This window comes from Phytophthora sojae, assembly GCF_000149755.1.
Source record: "Phytophthora sojae unplaced genomic scaffold PHYSOscaffold_2, whole genome shotgun sequence".
Classification (NCBI taxonomy): Eukaryota; Oomycota; class Peronosporomycetes; order Peronosporales; family Peronosporaceae; genus Phytophthora; species Phytophthora sojae.
Window position 1 is genome coordinate 10,956,385 of NW_009258116.1, and position 14,455 is coordinate 10,970,839.

Genomic DNA, 14,455 nt, shown 5'->3' on the forward strand with positions numbered 1-14,455 from the left:
GCAATTCCAATTCCTGATCCCCGGAGCGGCTCGGCAGGGCGCTTGGGGGCCTCAGTCTGCTGCTCGTCGCTCTCGACAACCTCCACGGCTGCACCATTATCAAGCGGCGCGGCCACGGCGTTCTTGCGGTCCTCCAGGTTCTTCATCGCCACATTGGACAGCTTCTCCAGCGTCGCGATATCGCACGAGTTGCGCGGCTGGGTGTCAAACACAAACACCGTACCAAGAAGGTGGCCCGACGGCGTGCAGATCGGCGCGCCGGCGTAGAACCGGATCTTGGCCGCTCCCGTCACAAGCGGGTTCTTGGCGAATCGCTTGTCCAGCAGCGTGTCCATGACGACCATCGGCTCCTTGGACATGATGGCGTGCGCGCAGAAGGACACGGAGCGCGGCACCTCGTTCTGCGCCAGACCCACACTAGCCTTGAACCACTCGCGGTCCTCGTCCAGCAGGCTCACAGCCGCGATGGGGCTCTTCAGAGCGTTGCTGGCCAGGTCGCAGATAATATCGAACACGTCCTCGGTCGGGGTGTCCATGATGTCGAAGCCGCGCAGGATCTCGAGGCGCTCCGACTCGCCAGGAACGATCGGAGGCTTGGGCCACGGGTGGTCCCAGCTGAAGTCCAGCGGGTAGTCGAACTCGGGCTGCTGGAAGTCGCGCGTGAAGTGCGACAGGTCTCCCTCCGAGTTGCCCGTGGGCGAGTGGAAGTTCTGCGCCTCCCAGTGCTCCTCGCGCGGGGGCGGCGAGGACGCCGTGGTGGTGCCGGTCGTGGGGGCCGCCGGCGGCGCCTGCGGGTTGGCCTGGCCGTTGGCGTGCGACAGGATGCACGACATGCACACGCGCACCAGCGAGCGGCCGATCACGGGCAGCTCCGCCTCCTTCTTGAGCGTGCAGTTGCCGCAGACCACCTCACCACACTGCACAGACAGAGACAGAGACAGAGAGATAGAAGGTCAGTTAGCTGCGACCCCTCCACACGCAGCAAGATGGACGACGCGCGTACCTTGCGGCAGTGGTGCTTTCGCCGGAAGCGCGTGAAGTTCCGCGTGCACACGTGGCATCTGTATCGCTCCGTGTCGAGCACCCAGTCGTCCTGGTGGCGCAGCTGGTCGATGGTCAGCACGTCGTTGCCGCCGATGGTGCTGCTGCCCTTGAGTCCCTTGCGCGACATGGCGTCTGTCTGTCTGTCTGACTGACTGTCAACCTGTGAGCAGAGCGGGGGGAAAGCAAAGGAGGAGAAGAAGAGGGGGGAGGAGAGAGAGAGAGAGGAGAAGGAGGAGGGGGGGGCGGCGATTAGCACTCGGGCGTACGCATATACACACAGGCAGGCAGGCCGAGGAGACTTACGGCGTCGAGAGTGCTGTTCTGTGCGGGGGGAGGGGAGGCTCGACGGACTGTCTTGACTCGAGTGGGGTGCGCTCTCTCTTGCTCGCGCGCGCTGCCTTCCGTCCACGCGTGTGCACGAGTCGGCCGCCAAACTGTTGAGCAAGTGGCGCCCTGGTCTGCGGAGAGAGCGCATACAAAAGGCGAGAGAACCAGAAAAGGGCCAGTTTCGCCCCGTCGTCGAACGCGAGGGGGCGACGTGTGCCGCATTTGTGGTACCAGGGCCCTCCAGGCGTAGAAGCCCTCCACATTGCTCTTATGACGGCCGAGGTAGGGCTGCCCAAGTAAGCTCCTACCTAACCTGCTGTCTGCTGCTGCCTGCTCCGGGCGCGCCCGCGTGGCGGTAACTCGGGCCTCCACCACTCGGAGCAAAACTTCTTAGCCCCGGGCTGTGACGTCCATCTCCGCCCAAAATAAGGCGGGGATAGGCGCCGCAAGCTCCTCTCACGTGCAGAAGGAGCCCAAAGGGGGTCATCCCCTGCGAGCGCGAACACTGCGCGCCCGGCAGACCACCAAGATCCGGGGCGGGGCGACGCCGGTGGCGGGTTGATCGCCGCTCTTCACTCGGGCTTTCTATCGTTTGACGATGGCACGACTTGCCGACGAAGTTTGTCTGGCGCTGGGTATGCCGCCGCAGTGTACAAAGCCCCCAGAGCGAGGTGTCTCAAGTGGAGCTGCCTCGGCCTCGGCAGCGGGGGGCACTCAGAGAAGGGCCACAAAGGCAACACCAAGCTGAAGTTGCCGCCCCGCTGGCCTCGACCTTGACCGACGCGAAATGCCACGGCCGCGAGGGCCCTGCCCTAGCAGGGAGTGGCAAGCTTCGACTGCGTTCGCAGCGGAGACCGAGCGCCTGGCTTGAAACTCGAGGCTGTTTACTCAGCGACGTTCCACCCCGGCCGCCCCCATCTCGGTGCAGGCCTCCCGCAGCGTTGCTGTAACGGGGTGCAGGTGCCCGAGCCAGAGCCGCTTTCGCTAGGCTGGCGCCGGCAACACATCACATCATCGCGCCGAGTTGAGCGCTCTCAGCGCCGCCGAGCATCGCAGGAGCTGTAGATCGGCGCTCGTTCCTAACAAACTGCACGCCCCGCAATCTGGACTCGCCGAGCGTGCCTAGAATTACTGCGTGGGTGGCTTCCTCGGTCTTCGAATTGATCGGTGGACCTCATCGCGGTCGCCGCGTTGTGGAGCGAGCCGCTTCGATTCAGAGCCCTGAAATGGCTTCGCAGGCGGGAAATCCACCGACAACGCCACGCCGGCAGCACAAGCGACGGAGACCGGAGGCGGGCTCCGCATCCACCAGCAGCGCGACCAACGTGTGGCAAGCCACTGCAACTACAACTTGGGCCGCGATGGCAGCATCGTCTCGCAAATGACTTAAACAGTAGAATCAGTGTATCGGCGAAGGTGTCATACAGAACTAATCTATTTCAGTGGAGTTTTGGGGAGAAGTACTATATTACGTTAAGGTCCACAAATAAAGCTGTGTTGTGTCAGCTTCAACTACGGCACACTGTACCAGTCTTTGCATTCGCCCACTTTCTTCTCGTCGCCACAGTCGAACCCCAGCCCATACTAACCGCCATGGCGAGCCGCCTGAAGGAGTACCGCTACTACCTCAGCAGCGGCGTGAGCACGGGCATCTCCGTCAAGGTCTCGCTCGTGGAGCTGGCACCGGCGCTCGGATGCTCCGTGAGCAGCGAGACGCCGCGCCGCGAGGCGTCCGAGGCGCGGCTGGAGCAGCTGGCGGGCTCGTCCTCCGAGGTGCGCAACTCGCCCGTGAGCGAGATCTTCCTCACGGCGCAGGTCTTCTCCGACGGGCTGCCGCTGCACCCCATGGTCATAAGGTGCGTCTCCGCTCTCTGCGCGTTCGTTTGCCGTGGCCTGCAGCCTCGTAGCCGCCCTGGAAGCTGAGAAACCGTGTCATCTCTTGTGTGTCTGCAGCTCCAAGAGCCCCACCAAGTGCAGCAACTCGACCATCTACTGGAACGAGTGGATCTCCTTCCCCGTGCGCTACCGCGACCTCTCGCGCAACTCGCTGCTGGCCATCACGATCTGGGGCGTGGGCTGGGTGCCCATCGGCGGCTCCACCATCTCCTTCTTCACCAAGCAGGGCGTGCTGCGCGACGGCGTGCAGTGTCTGCGCATCTGGGAGGGCCGCGAGGCCGACTCGTCCCCCAACACGTCCACGCCCTCGGAGATCGACGAGGAGTGGGTGCGCCAGGAGTGCTTCCGCCTCGACAAGCTGCGCGAGAAGTACGAGCGCAAGGAGATCGCGCGCAACGAGTGGATGGACAGCGTCACGGACCGCCGCATCGCGCGCATCCGGCGCGGCAGCGAGCCGCCCACGAGGAGGGACGCGCTGGGCCCCTTCTGCTCCTACCGGGAGGACGCGCTGCTGTGGCTCGAGATGCCTTACTTCGGCGACGTCGTCGTGTACGAGGAGGAGCCCTACTCGCAGCGCAACCTCACGTCCTCGTACACGGCAGACATGGGCCCCAGGCGGATGAACTACGAGGGCAGCAGCACTCCGTCGTCGGCGCAGGCGTACGACTCGCACACACTCAGTGGGTCGTACGATCTGGCCACGACGCCGGCGTCCTCCGGCTCCCGAGAGCTGCCCAGCCTCGTGACGGTGTGGGATCCTGATCTCAACGAAGACAACCCCGCCGAGCGCAAGTACCGTCGCCTTGCGCGTGATATCCTGCGTGGTTCCATCGATCCCAACCTCAAGCCCAGTCGTGACGAAAAGGCTCGTATTGAGCAGTTGCTGGCAACGCCGACGGACAACCTCAAGAATGAGGACAAGGACTTGCTGTGGAAGTTCCGCTACACGTTGACCGACAACAAGAAGGCGGTGGTGAAGTTCCTGCTGTCTGTCGATTGGAAGGATGAGCTGGAGGTGAAGCAAGCGACCGACCTGCTGTCCCAGTGGTGCGAGATCGACATCGCTGATGCGTTGAAGCTACTCGGTCGCGAGAAGGAGTTCAAGCACGAAATCGTGCGTCACTTCGCTGTGTCTACCCTTGCAACGGCGAAGAACGAAGATCTGCTCGACTTTTTGCTGCAGCTGGTGCAGGCTCTGCGCTATGAGAAGCCAGGTGCCTCCATGACATCTTCTCGCGGGCCCATGAATGGAGACGAAGCGTGCAGTACCGATGGGTCGATTTCTGGTGACAACCTCGGCCCACTAGCTCGGTTCCTCATTGCTCGCTCAAGCACAAACTTCCAAATGGCCAACTACTTCTACTGGTACTTGAAGGTGGAAGCAGGCGAGCAAGGAAACGACTCGGAGATCTTCCACACCGTGCTAAACCAGATGCTGACTGAGATGAAGCGGGACGAGGAGAAGAAATCTATCTATGATATGCTGATGGCCCAACGCGATTTCATGAGCCACATCTTGGCCATTCACAACAAGGCACGCGAAGAAAAGGGAAGAAAGGATCAAAAGGAGGAGAAGTTGCGGCAATTCCTCAAGCAGTTCCCGTGGCCCAGGGGCACAGTCATCTCGTTGCCTCTCGATCCTACAGTTCATCTGAGTGGAGTCGTCCCATCCTCCGCCAAAATGTTCAAGAGTGCCATGTACCCCGCTGTGATCCAGTTCCAGACAGTGATCCCCCCAGCGGATCAGCACCACCACGCCATCACAGCCGAGGGCGACAGCCATCATCCCCCGAACTTGGCAAACTTGGGCCAATCGATGTTTGGTGGAAGTGACTCTAGCATTATGCGTGAATCTCTGCCAACTCGAATGATCAGCTACTTGCACCGTGAAAAGGAAGGACCGATGTACAAGTTTATGGTGAAGAACGGTGACGATCTGCGTCAAGATCAGCTGATCATGCAGATGTTCATCCTGATGGACCGACTGCTGAAAAAGGTGAATCTCGACCTGAAGTTGACCCCGTACCGCATTTTGGCCACGGGCGCGAACGACGGCCTGATGGAATTCGTGCAGGATTCGTATCCTGTATCATACGTGGTATCCCATTTTGAATCGCCCCAGATTGTTGGATTCCTGCGGAAGCACAACCCAGACCCAACTGCAGAGTTTGGAATCGCCCCCGAGGCTCTGAGCACGTACGTGAAGTCTGTGGCCGGCTATTGCGTGCTGACGTATCTGCTGGGAATCGGTGATCGCCACTTGGACAACTTGATGATGAAGGCCGAGGGACACCTTTTCCACATTGATTTCGGTTTTGTCTTCGGAGCTGACCCGAAGCCATACCCGCCTCCATTCAAGCTAACGAAGGAAATGGTGGAAGGTATGGGCGGCCCCACAAGCGAGCACTACCAGAAATTCACAACGTACTGCTGTCAAGCATACAACTGGCTGCGCAAGAGTGCTGATCTGATTCTGAACTTGCTAAGCCTGATGGCGGACTCTGGCATTGAAGAGTTGTCAGCGAACCCGGCTACAACTCTGCTGAAGGTGGAGGAGAAGTTCCGATTGGATCTGACTGACGAGCAGGCAGAGCAGTTTTTCCTCGGTCTCATCAACGATAGTGTGTCGGCCCTGTTCCCGCTGCTTGTGGACTGGATCCACAAGGTTGCAACGAAGTTGAAGTAGGCGTTCTCCACCTCGAATCTAATATGTTGTCTCGCGTTTAGCTCTTCAATTGATAGATAATATACAATACTTCCTTATTAGGCGGCTTCTCTCTCACTACCAAACGCTAGTTGCGAGCTCAAGAGAACATCGTTTGCCTTCCGGAAATCCTTTAGCACAGCCAACTTCTCCATTCGTCGTTGGGGGTGCACGAAACTTCCCGTTGCCTCCGCTATTGCGATCGCTGCTTCCTGCTGCTGGACGTGCTCCTGGAAATGCAAGTTGAGCATCTGGTTCATGCGAAGATGCTGCTTCGAGTTGGAGATAGAGGCGGATGCTGCTCGACTCGGGGAGTACGGAGGCAGCACCGTGCGGCCCGGTGTCGTCGCCCCCATGGAATTGTGAGAACCACTACTGTCTGGCCTGGGCGACGATATCGTTGGCAGGGAGACGTGAGGGGCCTTGAGGGGAAGCTGTCCGGACCCCAGTGGAAAATGCCGTCCTAGCTGCTTGGAGACCTCGATGACAGCACATACGTACGTCAACTCCCGCTCGTATGCTGCATCATGGAGTTTCTCGACTGCTTCGTTAACATTCCCGACGCTTTCAGCCAAAGCGCAAAAGGCAACATCATCCGTTACCAGTGGCAAGCGGCCTCGAATTCGCGCGATACTTGCGTACAAAGCTTGTCGAGTCTCGAAGAGGTCAAGTGCAAGGGCGAGTAACTTCTCCCAAAACTCAATCCACGGCATCGTCGACGAAACATAACCAAGCTGCTCAGAAGAAACAACAAGTTAGACCAACAAGTTACTACACAGTAGCAAGCAACGCCAATGTACCTGACGATAAGTCTCCATTGACTGCTTCCGGCGCACATCCAAGCGGTCCTTTTCGGGGGACAACAAGCCACTGCGCATTTGTGTTCCAGCTTTCAAGCGTACATTGGGCGGCGAAGGCGTTTCTCGGCCCCGGTATTGAGGGTTTGTGAGCAACTGCGCCATCTCTTCCAGTGCTGCTTGCTTCTTCGCAAGAAAATCCTCATGACGCCGCTCCGCAATTTCCAGAGCGCTATCTTCACTTTTGCCCACGACTTGGTTGTCATCAACAGCAACAGTTTTTGACGGCACATGTTCTTCCTCGAGGGCAGCGGATTCATCGGCGGCGTCCTCAATTTTGACGAGAGCTGGCGGATTTCGTGCCGCTGCGATGCTTAGTCTTCGCTTGGACAAGGTGGGCATCTTAGTTTGGGGACTTGCGGAACTTTCGCTGTCGAGGTTGATGTTCAGGTTTCGGCGGCTCTTACGGAACACGCGCTGGAGACGCCGAACTGCTCTACCGTACAACTCGGCTCGTACCTCTTCAATTGTCTGAACGACGGTCTTCTGCAGCAACTGCGCAAAGCGTTCGTCGTACGGCGTGGTGAGCTCAGTGAGTGAAACCAAGGGGGGAACGTGACGGTTGGCAGTGCGTGCACGTTTGTACTCCGTCACGCACTTGTTGTCTTCTCCTAAAGACTGGAAGCAAAGCCCGAGGTTGTAGTGGATGGCAGCCAGCACCTGGGACTGCTTTGCGAAGTTCAGGGCGATCACATAGTAGTCCAGTGCGAGCGTGTAGTCCTCGTGGTGGAAACATTTTTCCGCCAGGGAGTACCACAAATCAAAGTACTGCTCGTCTCGTAACGTGGTGTCTTGCTGTATACCTTTGAGCTTCAATACTGACGTTAGACTTTGAGCTGCTGCCACGTAGTCTCCACTGGCCTGTTGGCTCTGCATCAGCATTAATCGATAGTCTCCCTCGTTATATACGGCAGAGTGTGTCATTGCTGAGGCAGTCAGAATGGGGACCTCGACGGGCGTTGGCTGATGCGTGCTAACTTCATGCAGGGCAATGACCTTGTTCATACACTCGATAGCTTCCACATAAAGCTTTAGACGATGACACACTTGAAACTGAAGAAACAACAGGTTGGGGCGGTCCTTATCGCAAAAGCTCACAAACTGCGAAAAGAGCTCGAGGAAAATATCGCGCGTCTTCTCTAAATTGTCATCGCCTTTATGCCAGAAGAGGCCGATGGCGTAGCGAAGCAGCAGCATCGGATCAGCCAGACTCCCAATGTACGCAAAAGCGCTCGTAAAAGCTCGAAGGCTCTTGCTTAGATGAAAGCGGGCAACAGGTAAATACTTCCGATGGCGCATGAAGATGTCCAAGTGCGCCGAACCGAGCCAAAACCAGTATTCCTGCGTACCAGTTGCGTTCTTGTGCAACAACGCTGCGTGTTCCAATAGCAAAATGGCCGACATACTCGTGCCGGACCAGCGAGCATAGCGGAGACCAAGTTTAAGTAAGTTCTCTTCATTCCGCGGATCCACCATGACAAGTTCTTCCAGTTGGAGACAGCCGACCTTCTCGATGATATTGCGACCTGCCAGCCACTTGCCCCACTTCTTGTGGTAGTTTGTCACGTTCTGGGCGATCCCTGAGTGTTGAGATGAGTGCCGCTTTGATGGTACCTGCAGTTTGTCATGCGGACGAAGGGCTGGGCCCGAACGTTTCTCAGCTGGCCTTGTTACCACAGCCTTCGTCTTTACAGCATTAGCTCGAGCCAGATCCGGTAATACGTCAATGCTTTCAATGGTACTCATTCGTCGCGCACGATTCCTCCTCTTGACGTCTTCTGCTGTATGTCTTCGCTCGAGTTTGGGCGTCGGCTCGGCGATTACCTGTTCATTGGGAACTTGTGCCACGGTGATCCTTCTGGAAACCTTCGACCTTGCCTTCGCTTTTTCTATCGGGCTTGCAGTCCCATTCTTCTTGCTTGGAGTTAGTGACTTTTTCCTGGCGGTTAGCTTGGGTTTCTCCGCCGATGACGTTTCCTCTGGGAACACCGTTTGTGAGGTAGTACTATCTACCTCGAATGTGCTCGGATTTGGTATGATTTCGACCGTGTTTGGGTGTTTCATTTCATCTTCAGCCACTGCCTGTAGCTGGTCCGAGGGAGAAGAGATGCGTATTACATTAGTGTCTTGTCGTTGCTGCTTGTCGTTCAGATCATGGTCATCTATCGAGTCGATCTTTTCTTCCTGGCCACGATTTGAACTCGTACATTCTTCATCACCTAGAAGATGCTTGGCAGACTCAACTACACTCTCACTTGGACCGCTCAGTACTGGTGAACCTTCACTTCGCGTCAGCTGATCGAGTTCTGCAATACTAAAAGACGTAAAAACAGTCTCCTTAATCCTGTCATCTACCGCCAACGCGGTCACGTGTTGCTGATGGACGACACATGCAATGGTGTCGGTGTCAGCGCAGACCACATTTCCCTCCAGCTTTAACCCCAGTTCATCTGCGTCGTTTGCCACTATACTACCACTTGTTTTCTTATGACCAAAGTCTGGAGGACTCTCGACATCTCTCGATTCGTTGGCGTTGCGGGTACAAGCAAGATTTAGATCTCCGTTCGAGGCCGTATCATTACTCCGAGACTCTGCATCATTTTCGTCTTCAAAGGGTTCGCCTAACGCGTTGCTGCTGACACGGTCACTATTTTCCACATCGACATCGCCACTTTGTTGATCGTTTTCACTGAATTGGACCGGAACGGCAGTGCCAGCGTCTTCGACGCTCTCTTTTAGTCTGCTTGACGGGTTGTCGAGATCTTCCTCGTCGTTGTTTTTCTCCTCTAAGGGCAAGTCGTGCACTTCGTTTGCCGGACTTCGGTGCACTTCGCTGTCGTTATTCTCAAGCGTTCCTTCCTCGGGACTCGTTGTATCACTGGACACCTCTTCAGTCTCTTCCGGTGGTATGGCAGGCGAAGTAATCGAGACTTTCTGCTCTTCCCAACAAGCTTGCGGCGGTGGTGACGGAGGCACCAACTCTCCCTCACTAAGTAGAGCAGGCTGGTGGGGTGAACTTGATTCATATACCTCTGCTTCTTCACTTTCTGTCGTAATAGCTCCAATAACAGGCAAGAAAGAGTTATCGCTCACTTGGATCTCTTTCTTGACGTCCTCAAAACTGGGCACAGCGGTTTGGAGCATCTCGAGTTCTCTCCGCCCGCTCGTTTCCACAGCAACTTCCTCATTCCCCTCGGGCATCAAATTATCGGAAGGGAAAATCAAAAGTTCAGGGTCGACGAGAGGAACGATGGCCTCCTGCACTTGTTCAACTTCACTTTCAGGAATCGCAGTAGCAGCAACGGTTGCTTCTGCCTCTGGCGGAGTCAGGAATTCTTGGACGGGTGGCTTGGTTACATCCGATAACGGAGCTAGGCGCCGCACGACCCCTTTAGAACCCACCGAGTTCGACCGCTGTCTCAATCTGTCTTGCGATTCAGCACGGTTCTCCATGGACATCGACGGTGGTAGGTTCTGCCGGGGAGATTGTTCATGAACAGGTGCCTCATTAAGTAGTTGGCTGTCAGAAGGCTCCGGTTTGTCGGTAGTGGGGCTAATCGATTCCGAATCCGTTCGGTCAACCTTGCCTGTAGTTTTTGCTAGTGGTTGATCACAATTTCCTTGCTCTCCAGGTTTATCATGATCCGGGAGTGGTTGCTTTTCGGTCTCAGTGTGGGAAGCAATCTCTGGGTTCGCCACTTCAGAACAAATGGGTTTCTCGGGCTTTGGACTTTGCAAAGTAGGAGCCGAATGTGACGGACCTAGAGCATGAAGCTTCAGAGCTGGTGAAGTGGCGGTTCTGCTGTGCCCAAAAACCGCCTTCAAGTTTCCAGTGCTCCGCTGCATCGATGCTCCCATGGAAGTTACCATCAGAACACGTCTTGTTGTGCCCAGCAGCTCATCCAGCCGGGATGGGGGCGTTTCTAAAGCGGGGCGTTCGGCTGTGATCTCAATACTCATGCCGATGTCATCCTGCCAGTGATCCTTCTTCAGCACACTTCTGTGCACCTCCGACGGTCTTCGTCGTAAAAATTGTTCAGGCTCAGGCGTGTCGCTGGGCAAGTTTTTCAGGGCGTACGCATTGCCGACAACTACACTCGACCGAGGTGCAGATGAAGCCCTGGGCTGGGGTGCAAGCTTCTCGGTACTGCTGACAGCCATCATTGAGGAGCGTCTCGAGCCTTCTCCAGATAAATCCTGCTCCGTTTCCTCGACAACGTAAGAGTTCTGCACTTGAAGTGAACTCGGAGTACGTGGTGAGATATCTTGGGCAGCCTGCACTCGAATGCGCTGTTGGCGCCCCTTTTGGCGACGGTCTTCAAGGTCCTTGTGCTTCGTCTTTCGCTCTGGGAGAGCCCTCTTGACGGGTGATAACCCTGGGGCCAAAGTGTATGGTTGAACCCTGTAGGCGTTGATGTCCTTGTCGTCTTCTTCATACAAGGGCAGGGCATGCTCAGTCTCTTCGTAGTTTGTTTCAAGTTTGGACTTCCACACCGTCTTGGAGTCGGCGACTGCCATGCGATGTAGAATGCTCCCCTCGCTACTTTTCCGATCCATTTTTCCCGACTCAGCTTCACTCCCAGCACTTTCATCGTCTCCACTCGCGTCCTGCTCGTGTCGTCGCATTGCCTTTGCGACCGCCTCCATCGTACGCTTTGAGGTCTTCTGCACTCGAACGGCGCGTTGATCCTGACGCTTGGAGGGCAAGTGCGGGTTCCGCTGCTTTTCAGGCGGCGTGGTGGCTGGTAACACGCGCGTCTTCTTCTCGACGTGAGGCTCCGGTTCTCGGCATACCAACCTCCCAACGTCTCGCTGTCGGTTGCCGATGATGTTTAAATGACCGAGGATCCCATTTGCCATCGCCTCCAGGCTGATCACCTCGGTGGCTGCAGCTTCGACTGGGTACGCGGCTCGATACAAATACTCTGCTTTCTGTCGGGTAACAAACAGCGAGTACTCGTTTTCGACGTCATCTCGAGCTGCAACTCGGAACCCGGCGGTCCGTGACGGAGTTAGAGGCGTTGAAGGCAGCGGCGTCGATCGGAGTGAAGACGACGGCGTGCCCGTAGTTCGGGAGGTTGCGGCGTTCTGAACTTCATAAATCTCGATGGAGAGCAGCCTTCCGGATAGAGCCACGTTTTCAACCTGGAGCACGAGTTGGTCTCTTGGCTGGGAGGAAGGCTGTAGCGTCTCCCGAGCGCTTGAGTTGACAGCACTCATGCTTCACTGGAATGCTTGGGGTGCACTCGGAGTGCTAGTCAGGTTAAACCAAAGCTCAACTCAATTTAGCCAAAGCGAACTGAGTATAATTAGGAGGTGCTGGTGGTTGCCATTGTATCGTAGGACGTTTCCACACGACGTATCTATCCTGATACGTCTGAAGTTCATCGTTGCTTCATGAGGCGTACACCCTTCCCAGCTTTGCGGGCTCAAAGATTTGCGATCGGATGGCGGCTGTCTACAATGTTGAGTCAACGGCGTAAAGTACACAGCAATCTCTGGTGTCGAAACAGCCACGGATCGGTACCATCACGGCTTCACTCTTTGCTGTTCGATTGAAAGGGCTGCACCTTCCAAAGGACTAGTACAGCAACCGAAAGCATATGCATTACGCGTACCACTTGCGGCTCCGGACGCTTCACTTTTCATTTGTACACCAGCGACATTTTTGGTTGGGGTTGGGGTGACGCCCTCCCCCGGAACACGTGGCCAGCATGATGCTAGCTACGCGCTTCCGGCAGGTGCTCTCGTACGTCCCTAGCGGGTCGTTCCTTCGCCCCCAAGCCGACAGCACTAGCGACAACTACAACTCCCACCCTCTTATCGCGCTCTCCTCGCCGCGCGCATCAAACTAACCGTTTTAGGATAGGTTCGTTTAATGTCCAGTCGTTAGGTTCGACCCGCAAGCAGCAGGACACGCTCCCCCAGGACCTCCGGCGCTACCGCATCGACGTTCTCGGCATCCAAGAAACACGCATCTGCACCCTCGACAAGAAACGTATCGGAGACTACACGCTACTCACACTACCAGCCGTACAGGAGTGCCACGGGATCGGCTTTGCCATCTCCCCCCGCATCCGCCCCTACTTATACTGCTATTGGGCACACTGCGATCGAATCGGCGTCGTTCAGCTCTTACTCCCCCACGCAGGCCCCGTGAACATCGTCACGGCGTATGCTCCCCACAGCGGTCGGCCTCTCGCCGAAGTAGATCGATTGTACGCTGATCTCAGCGACACACTTGACCAACTACCAAGGCGCAACATCGCGTTCGTGACCGGCGACTTCAACGCCAAGCTCGGACAACAGATCAACGGAGAGGCATTCATGGGACCACATGCACGAGGCATACGCAACCGAAACGGCCACGCATTAGCTGACTTCTGTTCTACTCACCTTATCTTTGCCACTAACAAGGTTTCAAAAGCGAGCCCGCCACAAAACAACATGGAGTCAGCGCCGGACGAATCGCTGTATTTACAACCAGATCGACAATATCCTATGCCCTCAGAACTGCCGACGGTTCTGCATGGACGCACGATCCTGGGGTGGAACGTTGACGGCGTCGGACCACAAGCTCGTCACCGCCGACTTCATCCTAAACGCGGCCACTCACCGACTCCGCTACAGCGCGGTCAAGCCAGATCCAGCACTCAAGTTAGCACGAGATCATCTCATCTACGACGACACAGCACGAGACGACTACACGAACGCGCTCCAGGCAGCGCTCTCACAGCCAACAGCACAAGGCAGCACCGTTCTCCAGCGCTGGACAGACACGCTCGATTGAATCCGAGAAGCAGCCGAGGGGACTATAGGATTCGCAGGTCCTAACCACCGCCACGTACGACATCACGACGATGAACTTCAGCTGCTCTCTGAGGCCCAGCAGGTGCTTCAGCTTCGAATCTACAACGACTGCGCCGCTAACACGATCGAGCTCCGAGCCGCCCGCAACAAGATCCTCCATCAAATCCGAGCGCGATGCCGAGCCATCGCATCTCGCAAACTGGACGAGCGGATTACACGCATTGAAATCTGAGCGACTCGGCACGAATGTATGCAGCAGTTCGAGACATTAGCCCCCATCGACCCCAACCGCTGTTACTCCACGACCAAGAAGGTAAGTATATCCTGCGGCAACAAACTACTAACAAGGTGATCACAGATCACTTCCGAACGCTGTTTTATGACCCGGGGCGGCCACATCCTGTTCCGGATCGTGAACCGCGATCTCTAACCCGTCCTGTTACAGCAACAGAAGTCGAAGCAGCCTTTCGGCGCCTCAACAACGGACGCGCCGCTGGGCCAGATGAGCTCCCAGCAGAACTTCTTAAGTACGGGGCTTCAGTCCTCGCGCCTCTTCGCAGACCTCGTCAACTGCAGCTTCGAGCAAGGCACCCCCCTCGCACTCGGTGAAGGAACACTCGTGTGCCTGCCCAAGCCCAACAAGCCCCGAGGTGTATGTTCCAGTCTCCGCCCCATCGTGCTGTTAAGCAGCATTCGCAAGGCCTTATCTCTCGTCGTACTCGCACGGATATCCGCTGCGGTGGACACATTCCTGTCCCCCAATCAAAGCGGATTCCGCAAACACAGAAGCACTGCTGACGCCGTGTGGGCGCACAAA

The 14,455-nt window shown here is 56.6% G+C and overlaps 4 protein-coding genes across 4 annotated transcripts; 1 reads left to right on the top strand and 3 right to left on the bottom strand.

Annotated features, from left to right (window-relative positions):
- Nucleotides 1-1,287, bottom strand: PHYSODRAFT_354133 (hypothetical protein; the record flags this gene model as incomplete). The annotated part of the gene is made up of 2 exons (XM_009523247.1): nucleotides 1,004-1,287; nucleotides 1-917 (listed from the first exon to the last, which is right to left on the bottom strand). Coding segments are annotated over exons 1-2 (1,083 nt in total), but the record flags the coding sequence as incomplete, so codon positions are not given.
- Nucleotides 1,288-2,964: 1,677 nt separating this feature from the next.
- On the top strand, nucleotides 2,965-5,953 carry PHYSODRAFT_327171 (phosphoinositide 3-kinase; the record flags this gene model as incomplete). Its single annotated transcript, XM_009523248.1, has 2 exons — nucleotides 2,965-3,227; nucleotides 3,325-5,953. 2 exons carry the CDS (start codon nucleotides 2,965-2,967, stop codon nucleotides 5,951-5,953), a joined length of 2,892 nt encoding a protein of 963 aa, XP_009521543.1.
- A 77-nt stretch (nucleotides 5,954-6,030) lies between these two features.
- On the bottom strand, nucleotides 6,031-6,684 carry PHYSODRAFT_482468 (hypothetical protein; the record flags this gene model as incomplete). The annotated part of the gene is made up of 1 exon (XM_009523249.1): nucleotides 6,031-6,684. The coding sequence occupies one exon, from the start codon at nucleotides 6,682-6,684 to the stop codon at nucleotides 6,031-6,033; it is 654 nt and encodes a 217-aa protein (XP_009521544.1).
- A 4,362-nt stretch (nucleotides 6,685-11,046) lies between these two features.
- PHYSODRAFT_443029 (hypothetical protein) lies at nucleotides 11,047-12,048 on the bottom strand (the record flags this gene model as incomplete). The annotated part of the gene is made up of 1 exon (XM_009523250.1): nucleotides 11,047-12,048. A coding segment is annotated over one exon (1,002 nt), but the record flags the coding sequence as incomplete, so codon positions are not given.
- Between the last annotated feature and the right edge of the window lie 2,407 nt (nucleotides 12,049-14,455).